Source organism: Diuraphis noxia, unplaced genomic scaffold (assembly GCF_037042655.1).
Source record: "Diuraphis noxia isolate RWA-SAM2 unplaced genomic scaffold, SU_Dnox_SAM2 contig0001, whole genome shotgun sequence".
Taxonomy (NCBI): domain Eukaryota; kingdom Metazoa; phylum Arthropoda; class Insecta; order Hemiptera; family Aphididae; genus Diuraphis; species Diuraphis noxia.
The window spans coordinates 56,772,135-56,789,758 of NW_028301711.1; the positions used below are offsets into that span (position 1 = coordinate 56,772,135).

Sequence of the window (17,624 nt, forward strand, 5' to 3'; positions counted from 1 at the left end):
ATCTAAGAAACACGTTAAATGGACCAGTTGACCATGACGAATTAGATGACTTAGAGTTAGAAAAAGTTAATAACGGAACTAGTGATTTAGGAAACTTGTTAAGTGGACCAGTGCGTCCAATTTTGAAGGTAAGTGCTGCTATTTGTTTCCTACCTATGAAACTATGAAACATGAAACAATAAAATTTGAATTTGAATTTAAAAATAATATATGCTTTTGTCAACATGCTTGATATTTTGTGTTATATATATTATTATTTATTTATATTATGTTTGATATTTTATTATTAATAATTTTATTGTTATGATAATAACATGATATTTCATTATTTTAGTCATATCCTATGACTAGATTTGGAACACAAAATCGAAGCTTTAATGCTTCATATTATATTCAGCATGAATGGTTAGAATATAGTATTTCTAAAGATGCAGTTTATTGCTTTGCTTGCCGTAACTATAGCAGTGGTGCTAATGATAATTGCATAGATAGTTTTACTAAGGCTGGTTTTAAAAACTGGAAGAAGGCAAGTTGTTTTTAAAATGTTATGTGCCTAACTATTATAGTATTATTTTAATATATATTTATATAAAATATTGTAAATTGTTTGCTTCATTGCTTCTACTATAGCTAAGTGGTTCAAGGGGTGCTATGAGAAATAAATTAAGTAAGCTTTTTGCTCATTCTGAAACCAAACATCACCTCACTTGCATGGCTAAATGGACTTCACATAAAAAAACTGAAATTACTGGAAGTGTTCTGACTCAAATATCTTCACAGCACAGTATGCTTGTAGCAATGAATAGGAATTATATGAAAATGTTGATTGATATATCATTATTGCTAAGTCGCCAAGGAATTAGTTTTCGGGGTCACGATGAAACAGCTAATTCTTTAAACCAAGGTGCCTACTGCCTAATACAATATGCTTAAACTGTATAAAATTAAAAACTTAATAAATTTTAGGAAATTTTAAAGAAATATGTGATGTGATGGCAAAACATAATCCTGACTTTGCTGCAAAATATTGTGAAAAAACTAATTATTCAAGCCATAGAATTCAGAATGAAATTATTGCGATTTGTTCAAAACATGTTAAAGATACAATTGTTCAAGAAATTAAGAATGCTGGTTCATTTAGTATAATGTGCGACGAAGCAAGGTACATTTTAATTTATAATTAAGCTATTTATTTATTTTTTGTATTATTAACAATTTTTTCTTACATTATTATATATTTTTTCTTTCTGTTTATAATTTTTCAGATGTTTTAAACAAGAACAGATGTCATTATGTGTTAGATACTGTAAAGGGTTTAATGTTATTGAAAGGTTTTTGGGATTTATTGACTGCTCTAATAAACAAAATGCTGAAACATTAACACAACACATTATTGAATATTTAAAAATCTGTGGTATAAATCCACAAACACCAATTGTAGCTCAATCATTTGATGGTGCAAGTGTTATGTCAGGGAGATTCAATGGGGTACAAGCAAAAGTGAAAGAAAATTATCCGTATGCTATTTATACTCACTGCATGGCCCACAGAGTAAACCTAGTGGTTTTGGATATGTGTAAACTTGTTAAGGTATAATTTATGATTTAAATTTAACGGTTCTCTTCTAAATATTTATTTATTTATCTATAGGAAACAAGAAGTGTTTTTAATACTTTAGAAGCACTGTATGTGCATTTTTCAAAACCGAGCATAAATAAAAAGTACAATGATATACAAACAAGTTTGGGAATACAAAAATTAGCAATCTCTAAGTTGAGTGATACACGTTGGAATTGTCGGTACCGAAACTGCGAAGCTATAAAAAAAAATTTTAAAGCAATAGTGCTAGCATTAGAAGAAGAAATTGAAGATGAAAGTGATAGAGATGTGAATGAGGCCATAGGTATTTTTTGAATTTTAAATTGCTAATTATTTCTATGTACCTGATTTTGTTAAAATTGATTTTTCTTAGGAATACTTTCAAGTATTAGAAAAGAAACGTTTGCTGTTCAATTGTTCATATTGCAAAAAGTGTTGTCTATAATTAACATTTTAACAATTAAACTACAAGAGAAGACAGCAACTCTTGGAAAAGCAAGCAATCTTATCAAAGGTATCATTGCTTCTTTTGAAAATTTAAGAACATCTGTAGGGTTTTCTGAACTTTGGAGTGAGATATCAATGTTTTTGAATGAACATAACATATTGATTGAAATTCCATCTCTAGGTAAATATCAAATATTTTATATAGGTACAGGTATTAAAATAAATTAATGTTTCAATATTATGCTTACTGTCATATAGGATCAAAAAGAAAAAGAATGGGGCCAAAAACTTTAAAAAATTATATTGTCAATACATCTACTAGTGACCAATATATATCTAATGAAAAAACAAAACAGTCTACTGCAGAAGATTATTTCAGGACTAATTTTTTTTATTCTGTCTTGGATGTAGTTATTACAAATTTTAAAAAACGATTTTCACCAGAAAGTCTAATGATGGCTTCATCTATTGATAATTTTTTCGAGTTGAACTTTAATGATAGTCTTCATTTCATTAGCCATTATCATGTAAATATCTAAAATGATATTAAAATATTGCTTCATAAATAACAGTATTGATAATTTCATATATAATTATTAGTATATTATTTTATATTTATGTTTAGTCTTTAGTGGATGTGTCCAAAGAATGTCTTAATTCAGAAATGACAGTGGCCAAAAATGTTGTACTTCAAAATATTGGTTATGATGTGAATTTTAATATTGATGATGTTTTAAGAGTTTTGTCAGAAAACAAAACCATATTCCCTAATTTGCAAAAACTATTTATAATAGCATTAACAATACCAATTAGTTCAGCTACTTGCGAAAGAAGTTTCAGTGCAATGAGGAAAATAAAAACATGGTTAAGAACATCGATGCTTCAGGATAGATTCAGCGATCTTTCTATACTATATATTGAAAAAGACATGTCTAAAAATATAAATAGCAATGATATTTTGAATATTTTTGCCGATAAAAATAGATATTTGTTATTAAAATAAAATATTAATTATTTTTAAATTTACCTTATTTAGTGTTTTTTTTTTTTTTTAATACAAATTAAAAATATCAATATTTGTATTAGTTATATGTTTATAGCATGTGGGGGTGCGGGGGCGAAGCCCCTGCGGTCCACTTTACATTGGATTATTATAGCCCCCCTAAAAATTGAACCAAATGTCCGCCTATGAGCTTCCTCGGTATGAACAAGTGCAATTAAGGATGCAAATTTCGTCATTGGTCGGTAATGCTGAATTAAAAAGTATTTTAAGCGATTCAAGACAGACAGGTTCATCAACAAGGCCAAGTTCAACCATGAGCTTCACACACTCAGAAACGGTGCCATCTCCAGCAACAAGTGGAACGTCAAATTACCAAGGACAAATATATGACGAGTCATTACAAAGAGATGGAAGAGGTGTTTCAGAAAGTGTTCTTAGCCAAACAGAAAATGACAATTTTTTTTTCATCTGTAATTAACAGTGCATATATGTCATTATATTGAACATGACGTTCATAAACATATATTTAATTTTTTTTTCACATATGAAATTGTTTTCATATAATATTATGTTGTTTTGCATTATGTTTATCATGTTTTGTTAAAGTTTATTTTGTTTTGATTTATTTTGTTATTTAATACATATTATTAAAATAACAAAAACATGATAAGGAAAAATTTTAATTATAAATTTATTTAAATTTATGTTTTATAGTTTTAAGTTGAAAGGATAGACTGACTAATCATTAAAACTTACAATAACATACTTTTAAAACTTAATTAAGTTACTTCGCTTGTTATTTATATAAATAAAACATTTCTTGTGGTTTTTATAATTTATAACGATATATTATAATATAAATATTTTGATTTATTATACTTTATTAAACATTTTATATTATATTGGCCAGTATACCAGTATTACTATCATTATAGACAGATTTATAAGTATAATTTATAATAAAACATGATTCAGTGTACTTACCTCACAAGTATACACAACTTTTCTTCTGGGCATATTGGTTTTTTGGGTCTATTATATGGTTTATAAGTTAAGTCATCTCTTATGTGATTCAATACATAGTCAAATAACACTGGTGTTAAGCGAAAGTATTGCCTAAACTTTTCGTCATTACACTGCAGATGGCGACGCACTAAAATTTGAAATGCACCCTCAGTATCACGATTTTTGAACATGATACTCTCCTCCAAACGATTTTTTTCGTCTTCTGATGACTCTTCATCATCCAAATATACTAATAATGCTATGTCCAAATCGTCCATTTTTGATCAGTGCACGACCTAGTGTGTACGCTCGAGTGTGTACTGAGTGACTACGATTGAATACGGTCGCACTACTTTCTAGGAAACCACAGCTTGGTCACCGTAAAGACGGCCGTTATTAACAACCGTAAAATGACGGCCGCTAGATAACGGCACCGCTTTTCTAGGAAACCATAGCTTTAGTGTAGTTTTTGTACATTATTATCTTAACGATATAATGAAAAATGCATAGACATATAAAACAACTAGATAGCCGACTACGGGATAATATTGAAGTCAGCCACCATATGCCAACAGGGCAATGTTTACAAAATCGCATGATTGTTAAGAATATTTATTAATGATAACAAAATTAATATAAATATTTGTACTGTAGTATATTATGTACTTATTACTACTTTATGTAATTTAATTTGTAGTTGACATTTTGATTATAGAATATGAAAAGAAATTCGTTTTTTCATTATTTGAATTATTATTTATATATATATATAGGTATCTTATCTATTGAGTTTTTATGTAAACATTGCCCTGTTGGCGTATGGTGGCCCGATTTGAACGTTCTTATGGGAATGTAATTCACAGTCGGCTATCTAGTTGTTTTATATGTCTATATATGGATAAATGCCAAATTCTCCACCTTTTATGATAGAATTATGATAACATTTGTACCTACTATTTGATAAATAATGAAAACGTGCGAACTCTTTACGTTTATTGTGTATTGTGTATTTGTGTAATGACTAAATAATTAGTATTTATTTTGTGAATTGTGATACAAAGCAAACAAAAAAATGAGTGATGAAACAATTCTTGATTTCTTTAAAAAATCTACAAGTGCTAATTCCAATAATGGTAAGTACTTATGTATAAATTACCTATTTTAATTAAGTAATTTATTATAGCTGTTGAAAATGTTTTTAGAATCGACCAATGTTAAAGCAATACAGCAAGAGCCAGAATGTTCCATGCCAGTGTCTATTAATCAACAATCAGGTATAATAAAATATTACTTTATATAAAAATGCCTAAAGAAAAAATGATTTTACAATAAATGCCTGTGATAATATTTATGGTATATATTAACATTTTGTGTTGGCTGTTTATGTATTGTGTTATTTATTAAATGTTTGTACTGTTTTCAGTATTTATATGTTATAGTACCTACTAACCTATATTTTATGTTTAAAACTGTGTTTTTATAAATAAATAAATGATCAAAAACTGACCACTACTTTTTTGTTTCCTAAAATATCAACCTATTAAAACTTTATATTCCACCCATTACTCATCTATAAATATGTCTAAATAAAGTAAGTGAGGTACAAATTATTTATGTTTTTGATTTTCTGTTGCATGAATTTTTGAGTTTAATTATATATTATAGCTTTACCTAGTAGTTGAGAGTTTAGATAAACCATTTGTATTCAATTTATTTGATAATTTAAATAATACATTATCTATGTATACATCTCAGTAAACAATTTGCCACACCATGATGATCCTGTTACTAATTTACCTAATAATCGCCTTGAATTTAAAGAAAGAGTAAACCGTGGTCCATTTCAACCTAAATTACAAATTTTTTCAAGAACAACCTTTGGAAATTGTTGCATATTCAGCATTTATATTATATGATACTAGCTGACCCGGAAAACGCTGTTTTGCCTAAATTTTTTTTTTTAAATTAAGTTGACCCGGTGAACTTAACGCCTTCAAATAAAGTCTAGATTGATAATAAAATTCAAGTATTCCATTGTAATGAATTGTTACAGAAATCAATATATTGCATTTTGATAAACAATGTTTTTCGTTTTGTTTTCTGGTGCAAAAATAAACAATGATGACGGTTTTCCATCACGCGAACTGGCAACGTACAGCTGCCCGTTCGAAAAACATGGAAATTCCAAATTGATCCCACAGACTTCCTACGATTGGCCTTGCGATTTATTGATTGTCATCGCAAAAGCCAATCTAACGGGAAATTGAATCCGCTTAAACTGAAATGGAAGATCTGTTGGAATGATCGGAATTCGTGAGATAAGGACTTCCTCCCCTTTGAAATTGCCCTTGATGATCGTTGATTGTATTACATTGTTCATCAGTTTCTTGACGGACAATCGTGTACCATTACACAATTTAGGAGGATTTAGATTCCGCAACATAATTATGATCGATCCCACTTTTACCTGTAAATTATGCGGTGGAGTTCCTGGCACATCAAGCGAGTTTAAAAATTCTGTCGGATAGTTGACCGCTTCGTTTTCGTCGGCATGCTGTCAACGGATTTGTATGAACGCAGTTCTCCAGCAATTTTACTCTGAATTGTAAAATTCAAGCTGTCGACGTCCTTATTCCTCGCTGCGTTATTATTACAAACGCCTTTACCTTATAACTCGGGTTGTAGCCTGGTTGTTCAATAACTTCTGCTCCAAATGACGTCATTTGAAAACTTCCGTTATATTTTTGTGTATTCGCCAGAAAATGTTTTGATTGGATTGTACTTCCATAGAGAAACGAATACAATGGCTCTGGTGGTTGAGCTAAAACTGGTAATTTAACCTTGCCACCAGCGCAGCATAAGCCGGGGGTTTCCAATCAAAACTTCAATGCCTTGCAATGCTGGCATACGATATATAATGAGCCGATATCAACACACAAAAGATCTTTGTAAGCGACTGCGGAATCGTATTCGGAAGCAGCGCGATTCAAGGCTACATCTGAACTTCTTCTTCTTATATTAACATGTTGTCGAATTTGAGGCGGCGTTTGTGCAGCGCGGGCCTGTGTATTATGAGCACGTCTAAATTCATTAATGTTTCTTGCATTACGTGTACGCCGTCCAATGTTTGTCCTTCTCATAGGAGGCATGATTCAAGCATAAAAATTCTCTCCAAAAAACAATAGTCGTTTTTGATTGAAAAAATTCATAAATAACACAAAACTATAATGTTTCAAAATAAAATGAATAATATGCCAACTATTATTATTATTATTATTTTACTCTAAAGTTCTAAGTGTCTATAATAAAAAATGTATATCAACCAGAATATAAAAATATTTTTTTTTCGACTTTTATCGATATTAATCGATTTCAAGCCCTGCTATTATTGATATTTGTATTATTATTTATATTATATTTATATTTTTATTTTTATCTGCTAGAGGGTGCCACCGGTGAAACTCAGTTTTTGTCTCTAAATCTCTAACTCACAGTTAGGTCCATAATTTATGCTATAAACCCGCTCCCCGACATTCTCTATCATTTAAAAAAAATTTGAGCCAAATCGGCCCAGTCGTTCTCAACTGATGCAATTTCGAATTTTTTGTCTCCATTTTTGTATATATAGATTACACCTATACTGTTTATACTAACAATAATCATAAGTATCATATTACGATCGGTGGAGACTGTCCATCGGTTATTAGCGAGTAGAAATATATTGTACGTCATTACAATTAATACTGTTAACAATAAATGTCTATATAATACGTTTATGTTATTATTTATATTTATAATACATAACAGAAATAAAAACCGTTCTTTCCACCAACAATATTATGAAGAATTTCCTTGGTTAGAATATAGCCCAGTAAGTTAAATAGATTTAAAAGACGCATACCAACAAATGGTTATTAAAGAATCTGATCGCAAATATACCACTATTAACACACATAAAGGTTTATTTTAGCTATACACGTAACCCTTTTGGAATAAAGTCGTCAGCAGGGGAGTTTCAAAAAGCTATGGAAACTTCAACAGCAGGTCTTGAGGGCATAGGTATATTCCAAGACGACATTATTGTTGCAGGTTCCACTATCACAGAGCACAATGCTCGTTTAGACAAATTACTAAATGTATTGTCAAATGCAGGTTTAAGAGTAAAGTTGAATAAATGCAAATTTATGCAAAAGTCAATTGAATATTTGGGTCACAGGTTAGATGAAAATGGTTTACACACACTAACAAAACACACAGATGTTATAAACGATGCCATTGTCCCAGAAAATAAAACATTGCTAAAATCATTTTTAGGTTTAGTTACGTATTATATAAAATTTATTCCAAACGCTGCAAATATTTTAAAACCATTGTACACTCTTTTACGTAACGGCAGTGAATGGAATTGGACACCAGAATGTGACCAAGCATTCAATAAAGTCAAACAAATTTTAATTTCGAAACCCGTATTGGCACATTATGATCATAATATTCCGATTAAACTCGTTGTAGATTCATCATCTTATGCACTAGGCGCAGTTCTTTCCCATGTGTACCTAGATCGTACTGAAAAACCTATAGCATATGCATCAAGAGTTCTATCTGAGTCAGAATATAAATTTCCACAAATTGAAAAAGAAGCTTTAGCAATTATTTACGGGGTTACGAAATTTTATGACTATTTATACTGTAGGCATTTTCTATTAGAAACCGACCATAAACCGTTAATATATATTTTAGGTGATAAGAAAGGTATCCCAATTTACGCGGCTAATAGGTTACAACGATGGGCCTATGTTTTATCATCATTCGATTTCGACATAAAATATGTGAAATCCGAAGATAATACAGCCGATATTTTATCAGGAATAAAAGGTTCAAAATTAAAAATTGAAAATCATAATGAAGAATGTATTAGTCTTAATTTTAGTCACGAACAATCACCTTTCACATTAGACTGGTCTAAAATAAAAATTGAAACAAGTAGAGACACAATTCTCACCAAAGTATTAAACGCAGTCAAAACAGGAGAATGGAATAGTGATTTTTCTAAAAATTTAGAACTTAATTCATATAATTTACGAAAAACTCAAATTGCAGTGGAACAGGGATGTCTATTATGGGGTTACCGTGTTATTATACCAGCTGAATTTCGAAATAATATACTCAAGAAACTTCATTCATGTCATATGGGTTCTTCCAGTATGAAAAGTTTAGCGAGATCATACTTTTGGTGGCCAGGAATGGACAAAGAAATCGAAAATATCACACAAAGTTGCGACAATTGTATTAATGTCGGGCAAAATCCCCCAAAATCTGTAACATCACCTTGAAAATGGCCAGAAAAACCGTGGACTAGAGTGAATTGCGATTTTCTTGGACCATTTCAAAATAAATATTTTTTTGTCATTGTTGACGCAACCACAAAATGGTTAGAAGTATTTCAAATAAATTCTATGACAGCAGAAATTGTTATTCAAAAATTTTCAGAAACGATAGCACGATTTGGAATTCCAAAAACAATTACATCAGATGGTGCAAAATGTTTCACTGGTTTTGAATTTCAAGCATAATGCAAAAATCTAGGTATAAGGCATATGACAGGCGCTCCATTTCCTCAGCGATATTCTCCAAGTGATTATAATTAATGTAATTAAACTTACTAACACACTAACATAGCGATTAAGTAACACACAAAATACTACTTATATATAATATATATATATATTTTTTTTTTAAGGAAAAAGATGTTGCATATTCAGCATTTATATTATATGATATTACACCTATACTGTTTATACTAACAATAATCATAAGTATCATATTACGATCGGTGGGGCCTGTCCATCGGTTATTAGCGAGTAGAAATATATTGTACGTCATTACAATTAATACTGTCAACAATAAATGTCTATATAATACGTTTATGTTATTATTTATATTTATAATACATAACAGAAATAAAAACCGTTCTTTCCACCAACAATATTATGAAGAATTTCCTTGGTTAGAATATAGCCTTACTAGTCACTCTGTTTACTGTTTTCCATGTAGGATGTTTAAGTCAAATAGTTTGAACATAGGTCAATCAGATGAAGCATTTATTACCAGGGGGTTCAAAACTTGGAGTACTAGTACTACTTCTTTTAAAAAACATCAGAAAACATAATCACATTTCGATAGTACTGACAAACACGGAAGATTGTAGGTATCAATCACGCATGGACATTGAACATTCTCCAATCTCCAATGTTCATGGTATCACGTTTCAAGGTATACGGTTAAGTTATAGATAATATGGGTTTAGTATATTATTATGTATGAAGATGAGAGATGTGGAGACCTAACTCCGTGTACAGAATTGAAAATATGGCCTAACAAAAGTCTATCTTAAGATCTCTAGCTAATATTCATGACTATGTCTTAAGCCATGTAGGTATCTCTCCGACTAAGCAATTATAGGTATGGAAAATTTTCGATTTTTATTAGTTTAATTCGTTTTTATTAATCGTAGTTCAGTAAAAAAACTTGAAAATTTCATACAATAGTCCTCATAAGTTTTCCTAGATATTTTAACAAAAAAAAAAGTTTACCGGAAAGTCAAATTAATTTTTATGATGGTACGATCAATTTTTTTCGATAGAGGATATTCACCAGATTTTTCATGGAATGATTTTCTTATTTTGTGTTAATTTAAAAACGAATTAACACAGATACTCGGAATTTTCCCCTAATGTTTATTTGTATCATTTTCATACACGTCTTAATTTTCAAAATAATTTGACTCTTTTTGAGATATTTTTAGACATTTTCAATTTTTAATTTTATTATTCTATAAATGTCAATAAAATTGAATTCGTTTAAGTCAAAATGCTTGAAAATTTAATCGTATATGGTTGATATAATAATAGTTACATTCAGTGTACTTACCTCACAAGTATACACAACTTTTCTTCTGGGCATATTGGTTTTTTGGGTCTATTATATGGTTTATAAGTTAAGTCATCTCTTATGTGATTCAATACATAGTCAAATAACACTGGTGTTAAGCGAAAGTATTGCCTAAACTTTTCGTCATTACACTGCAGATGGCGACGCACTAAAATTTGAAATGCACCCTCAGTATCACGATTTTTGAACATGATACTCTCCTCCAAACGATTTTTTTCGTCTTCTGATGACTCTTCATCATCCAAATATACTAATAATGCTATGTCCAAATCGTCCATTTTTGATCAGTGCACGACCTAGTGTGTACGCTCGAGTGTGTACTGAGTGACTACGATTGAATACGGTCGCACTACTTTCTAGGAAACCACAGCTTGGTCACCGTAAAGACGGCCGTTATTAACAACCGTAAAATGACGGCCGCTAGATAACGGCACCGCTTTTCTAGGAAACCATAGCTTTAGTGTAGTTTTTGTACATTATTATCTTAACGATATAATGAAAAATGCATAGACATATAAAACAACTAGATAGCCGACTACGGGATAATATTGAAGTCAGCCACCATATGCCAACAGGGCAATGTTTACAAAATCGCATGATTGTTAAGAATATTTATTAATGATAACAAAATTAATATAAATATTTGTACTGTAGTATATTATGTACTTATTACTACTTTATGTAATTTAATTTGTAGTTGACATTTTGATTATAGAATATGAAAAGAAATTCGTTTTTTCATTATTTGAATTATTATTTATATATATATATAGGTATCTTATCTATTGAGTTTTTATGTAAACATTGCCCTGTTGGCGTATGGTGGCCCGATTTGAACGTTCTTATGGGAATGTAATTCACAGTCGGCTATCTAGTTGTTTTATATGTCTATATATGGATAAATGCCAAATTCTCCACCTTTTATGATAGAATTATGATAACATTTGTAGGGGAGACCGGGGACAAAAGTAACATTTTTCACTTAACTATAAATTTAAAAAAAACTATTTGTAATTTTCAGATAAAACTATTTCTATTTGATAGAACAAGTTAATACCTTTCAAATGATATCATAATATCTTCATAAATTTAATTTAAACCTTAAGATATTTAAAAAAAAAAACAAAAAAAAAAACGTTTCTTTCGACCCCTTGCAAGTACCGAAAGTAACACCTATTGGGTACAAAAGTAACATGTATGGTAATAGTACAATAAAATATTATAAACAAAATCAATTAGGTACATTAGCAATTAGGTACATATTATATTCAAATAAAATAAAAACAATAGGTACAATTGTTTATCTGAACTAAAACTTAAAAATATAAAATATTAATATACCTAATTATGTACCAGACTTGTACTGAAGTAATGTATATCAATATTAAATATTCATAAACGTGTACGTGGCATGTCTGTAAGCTATATTAGAAAAATACTCAAATAAATGAAAATGAATTCATATAAAAAAACATAGTAAAATAATATAAGCTAAGATATGTAGGAGCTACATAGTGTTACTCCTGACCCCACAAAATTTGTTTCTTTCGACCCCATACAGACATTTTTTCTTATGTAGATTAAAAAAGTATTAAACATACCTGATTCGACGTTTCTGATACTTGCAAAAGAAAAAGGACAACTTTTGGCAGATTTAAATGTATTAAGTTTGCTTCTAGTGTTAAAATTTAATTTTTTTAAAAAAAAACTGTTAACAATTTTATTATCACTTTTGTATGGCGATATCAGTTTATGTTCTTTTTGTGATAAGAAGAATGGGACTACGACAAAACAAATATGTGCAAATATGCCCCGTATAATGGTGCAAATGATACACTACATACTGGATTTAAATAATTATCATGGAATAAGAAATTGAGCATGTTACTTTCGCCCCGTGTTACTTTTGTCCCCGGTCTCCCCTACTATTTGATAAATAATGAAAACGTGCGAACTCTTTACGTTTATTGTGTATTGTGTATTTGTGTAATGACTAAATAATTAGTATTTATTTTGTGAATTGTGATACAAAGCAAACAAAAAAATGAGTGATGAAACAATTCTTGATTTCTTTAAAAAATCTACAAGTGCTAATTCCAATAATGGTAAGTACTTATGTATAAATTACCTATTTTAATTAAGTAATTTATTATAGCTGTTGAAAATGTTTTTAGAATCGACCAATGTTAAAGCAATACAGCAAGAGCCAGAATGTTCCATGCCAGTGTCTATTAATCAACAATCAGGTATAATAAAATATTACTTTATATAAAAATGCCTAAAGAAAAAATGATTTTACAATAAATGCCTGTGATAATATTTATGGTATATATTAACATTTTGTGTTGGCTGTTTATGTATTGTGTTATTTATTAAATGTTTGTACTGTTTTCAGTATTTATATGTTATAGTACCTACTAACCTATATTTTATGTTTAAAACTGTGTTTTTTTTTTTTGTTTTTCAATCCGGAGATTGGTTTTTAACAAATGTTTCACAATAAATGACTTCTCCATTTTTCTCTATCGTTCGCCATATTTTTAAGCTCCCTGTAGGAAGTGACTCCTGCATCCTGCATTATTTGACTAATGTATTTCGTCCTAGGTCTTCCTCTTGATCTTGTACCCTCTATCATACCTTCGATTATTATACTATGCAGTTCGTCACCATGCCTCAACGTGTGTCCTATCATCTGCCATCTCCTTTTCTTTATGGTGTCTATCAGTGTTCGTTTTTCCTCTATTGTTCTCAGGATATCTTCATTTGATCTTCTATCAGTCCAACTTATTCTCTGCATTTTCCTCCAACACCACATCTCGAGAGCTTCTAACATATCTTTTTCTTTCTTATTAATTGTCCAGGTCTCACTTCCATATAATGCCACACTCCAGACATATGTTTTTATGAGCCGTTTCTTCGTTGCTATGTTCATATTTTTTGATGTTAGTATTTTTCTCTTTTTAAGGAATGTGTTCTTTGCTTGACCTATCCTGCTTCTGATTTCTTTAATTGATTTCCCGTCGTCTGTTATAATGCTGCCCAAGTATTTGAAATGGTCTACCTGGATAATTTCTTTGTTTTCTAATGTTATATTTATAGATGGTACGTTTTTCTTGTAGCATACTAAGGTTTTGGTCTTAGCTGAATTTATTTTCAGACTATATTCTTTAAACGTAAAATTCATTACATTTAATGCTGCTTGTAGGTCTTCCTCAGATGTTGTGAGAACGACTATATCATCAGCAAAGCGAAGCATGGTTATTAGTACCCCTCCTATTTTCACTCCGATTCCTTTTTGTTCTAACCAATGCTTTATGACATTTATTGCTTTTTCAATAAATACATTGAATAATGCAGGGGAAAGTGGGCACCCTTGTCTCACACCTTTTTGGATTCTAGCAGTCACTGTTGTTGTATTAATGTTGATAGTGGTTTCTTGTTCTTCATAAATTTTATAGAGAATACGTCTGTCTTTAAAATCTATCTCTGTTTCTTCCAAAATTTTAAAGAGACTTGTCCAATTTATGCTATCGAATGCTTTTTCTAGGTCTATAAAAGCCATATAAGTGATTTTTTGTCTCTCGATTTGTTTTTCAAGTATTACTCTCAGACCTAAAATAGCCTCCCTGGTTCCTTTGTTTTTCCGGAAACCATATTGGTCGTTGTCTAATCTAACTTCTATCCTTTTACTTATCCTTTTACTTACAATTATTGTCAGTAATTTAGCTACATGCGATATCAGGCTTAAGGTCCGAAAATTTTCGCATTGATTGGCTCTTGGTTTTTTTGGTAGGATGACTAATCTACTGCATCCAAAATCTCTCGGAATTATTCCAGTCTCGTATATTTTACATAACAGTTCGTACAGAGCGTTCTTTATTTCACCATCTGTCTGTTGTAGGAGTTCTGTGTTTAGTCTGTCTGGGCCTGGTGCTTTGTTTTTCTTCATTGTTTGAAGTGCGTCTTCAAATTCTGATTTTAGGATCCTTGTATTTGCATTTGAATCAAAGTCACCGTCGGTTGGGTTTTCGACGAGTAGGTCATTGTTTTCTTCTTCTCTGTATAGTTCTTCTACGTATTCTTTCCATCTATTCGCTATTGCTATTTCATCTATGAGTAAATTTCCTTCTTTATCCTTTACGTGTGTGCATTGTGACTTTTTTTCATTAAAGTAACGTTTGATGAGTTTATATGCCTTGTCCTGTTGATTGTATTTCATCATATTGTCTATTTCTTCACAATTCTTTTCGATCCACCTTTCTTTGGCTTTTTTCGCTTCACGGTTTATTTTATTTCTTAACGTCTTATATTGTTTTTTACTTTCTTCATCTGTTTTGTTTTTAAACAATCTTCTTCTTTCTATATCTTGAACTATTTCCATTGTGATCCATTCGCTTTTCGGTGCTGGTTTCCCCCTAATTAATACTTCTTCTGCAGACTGCGTAATAGATTCTTTTATGCAACGCCACCTATGTTCTATATTATTACTACAGTCATCTGTCTTCGGCTTGTCTTTGGTATCAAATATTTCTTTGCATTTCTTTTCGAACAGTCTTCTTGTTTCTGGTTGCTTTAGTTGACACAAATTCCAATCAGGTCCTTTATTTTTTGGTTTTTCTAATTTCTTAAACTTCAATACTGATTTGATCATTACCAAGTTGTGGTCACTGTCAATATCAGCTCCTGGGTAAGATTTGCTAGATTTGATCTTTTTTATAAATAAATAAATGATCAAAAACTGACCACTACTTTTTTGTTTCCTAAAATATCAACCTATTAAAACTTTATATTCCACCCATTACTCATCTATAAATATGTCTAAATAAAGTAAGTGAGGTACAAATTATTTATGTTTTTGATTTTCTGTTGCATGAATTTTTGAGTTTAATTATATATTATAGCTTTACCTAGTAGTTGAGAGTTTAGATAAACCATTTGTATTCAATTTATTTGATAATTTAAATAATACATTATCTATGTATACATCTCAGTAAACAATTTGCCACACCATGATGATCCTGTTACTAATTTACCTAATAATCGCCTTGAATTTAAAGAAAGAGTAAACCGTGGTCCATTTCAACCTAAATTACAAATTTTTTCAAGAACAACCTTTGGAAATTGTTGCATATTCAGCATTTATATTATATGATACTAGCTGACCCGGAAAACGCTGTTTTGCCTAAATTTTTTTTTTTAAATTAAGTTGACCCGGTGAACTTAACGCCTTCAAATAAAGTCTAGATTGATAATAAAATTCAAGTATTCCATTGTAATGAATTGTTACAGAAATCAATATATTGCATTTTGATAAACAATGTTTTTCGTTTTGTTTTCTGGTGCAAAAATAAACAATGATGACGGTTTTCCATCACGCGAACTGGCAACGTACAGCTGCCCGTTCGAAAAACATGGAAATTCCAAATTGATCCCACAGACTTCCTACGATTGGCCTTGCGATTTATTGATTGTCATCGCAAAAGCCAATCTAACGGGAAATTGAATCCGCTTAAACTGAAATGGAAGATCTGTTGGAATGATCGGAATTCGTGAGATAAGGACTTCCTCCCCTTTGAAATTGCCCTTGATGATCGTTGATTGTATTACATTGTTCATCAGTTTCTTGACGGACAATCGTGTACCATTACACAATTTAGGAGGATTTAGATTCCGCAACATAATTATGATCGATCCCACTTTTACCTGTAAATTATGCGGTGGAGTTCCTGGCACATCAAGCGAGTTTAAAAATTCTGTCGGATAGTTGACCGCTTCGTTTTCGTCGGCATGCTGTCAACGGATTTGTATGAACGCAGTTCTCCAGCAATTTTACTCTGAATTGTAAAATTCAAGCTGTCGACGTCCTTATTCCTCGCTGCGTTATTATTACAAACGCCTTTACTTAAAAATTCATAAATAACACAAAACTATAATGTTTCAAAATAAAATGAATAATATGCCAACTATTATTATTATTATTATTTTACTCTAAAGTTCTAAGTGTCTATAATAAAAAATGTATATCAACCAGAATATAAAAATATTTTTTTTTCGACTTTTATCGATATTAATCGATTTCAAGCCCTGCTATTATCGATATTTGTATTATTATTTATATTATATTTATATTTTTATTTTTATCTGCTAGAGGGTGCCACCGGTGAAACTCAGTTTTTGTCTCTAAATCTCTAACTCACAGTTAGGTCCATAATTTATGCTATAAACCCGCTCCCCGACATTCTCTATCATTTAAAAAAAATTTGAGCCAAATCGGCCCAGTCGTTCTCAACTGATGCAATTTCGAATTTTTTGTCTCCATTTTTGTATATATAGATTACACCTATACTGTTTATACTAACAATAATCATAAGTATCATATTACGATCGGTGGAGACTGTCCATCGGTTATTAGCGAGTAGAAATATATTGTACGTCATTACAATTAATACTGTTAACAATAAATGTCTATATAATACGTTTATGTTATTATTTATATTTATAATACATAACAGAAATAAAAACCGTTCTTTCCACCAACAATATTATGAAGAATTTCCTTGGTTAGAATATAGCCCAGTAAGTTAAATAGATTTAAAAGACGCATACCAACAAATGGTTA

At 30.4% G+C, this 17,624-nt stretch overlaps 2 protein-coding genes across 2 annotated transcripts; both read left to right on the top strand.

Annotated features, from left to right (window-relative positions):
* Nucleotides 1-651: 651 nt before the first annotated feature.
* On the top strand, nucleotides 652-3,077 carry LOC149060987 (zinc finger MYM-type protein 1-like). The gene is made up of 7 exons (XM_089217416.1): nucleotides 652-904; nucleotides 967-1,162; nucleotides 1,266-1,590; nucleotides 1,651-1,903; nucleotides 1,973-2,227; nucleotides 2,305-2,573; nucleotides 2,672-3,077. The coding sequence occupies exons 1-7, from the start codon at nucleotides 652-654 to the stop codon at nucleotides 3,047-3,049; spliced, it is 1,929 nt and encodes a 642-aa protein (XP_089073542.1). The 3' UTR covers nucleotides 3,050-3,077.
* Nucleotides 3,078-5,126: 2,049 nt separating this feature from the next.
* On the top strand, nucleotides 5,127-9,387 carry LOC149060988 (uncharacterized). The gene is made up of 4 exons (XM_089230798.1): nucleotides 5,127-5,187; nucleotides 5,257-5,328; nucleotides 8,795-9,094; nucleotides 9,155-9,387. Exons 1-4 carry the CDS (start codon nucleotides 5,127-5,129, stop codon nucleotides 9,385-9,387), a joined length of 666 nt encoding a protein of 221 aa, XP_089086924.1.
* Nucleotides 9,388-17,624: the final 8,237 nt, after the last annotated feature.

Coding starts and splice junctions, on each gene's coding strand:
- LOC149060987 (XM_089217416.1), top strand. CDS start 652: ATGAGAAATAAATTAAGTAAGCTTTTTGCTCATTCTGAAACCAAACAT. Junction 905..966: donor AGCTAATTCTTTAAACCAAG/GTGCCTACTGCC, acceptor AATAAATTTTAG/GAAATTTTAAAGAAATATGT. Junction 2,574..2,671: donor ATTTCATTAGCCATTATCAT/GTAAATATCTAA, acceptor ATTTATGTTTAG/TCTTTAGTGGATGTGTCCAA.
- LOC149060988 (XM_089230798.1), top strand. CDS start 5,127: ATGAGTGATGAAACAATTCTTGATTTCTTTAAAAAATCTACAAGTGCT. Junction 5,188..5,256: donor AAGTGCTAATTCCAATAATG/GTAAGTACTTAT, acceptor AAATGTTTTTAG/AATCGACCAATGTTAAAGCA. Junction 9,095..9,154: donor CAAAACAGGAGAATGGAATA/GTGATTTTTCTA, acceptor CTCAAATTGCAG/TGGAACAGGGATGTCTATTA.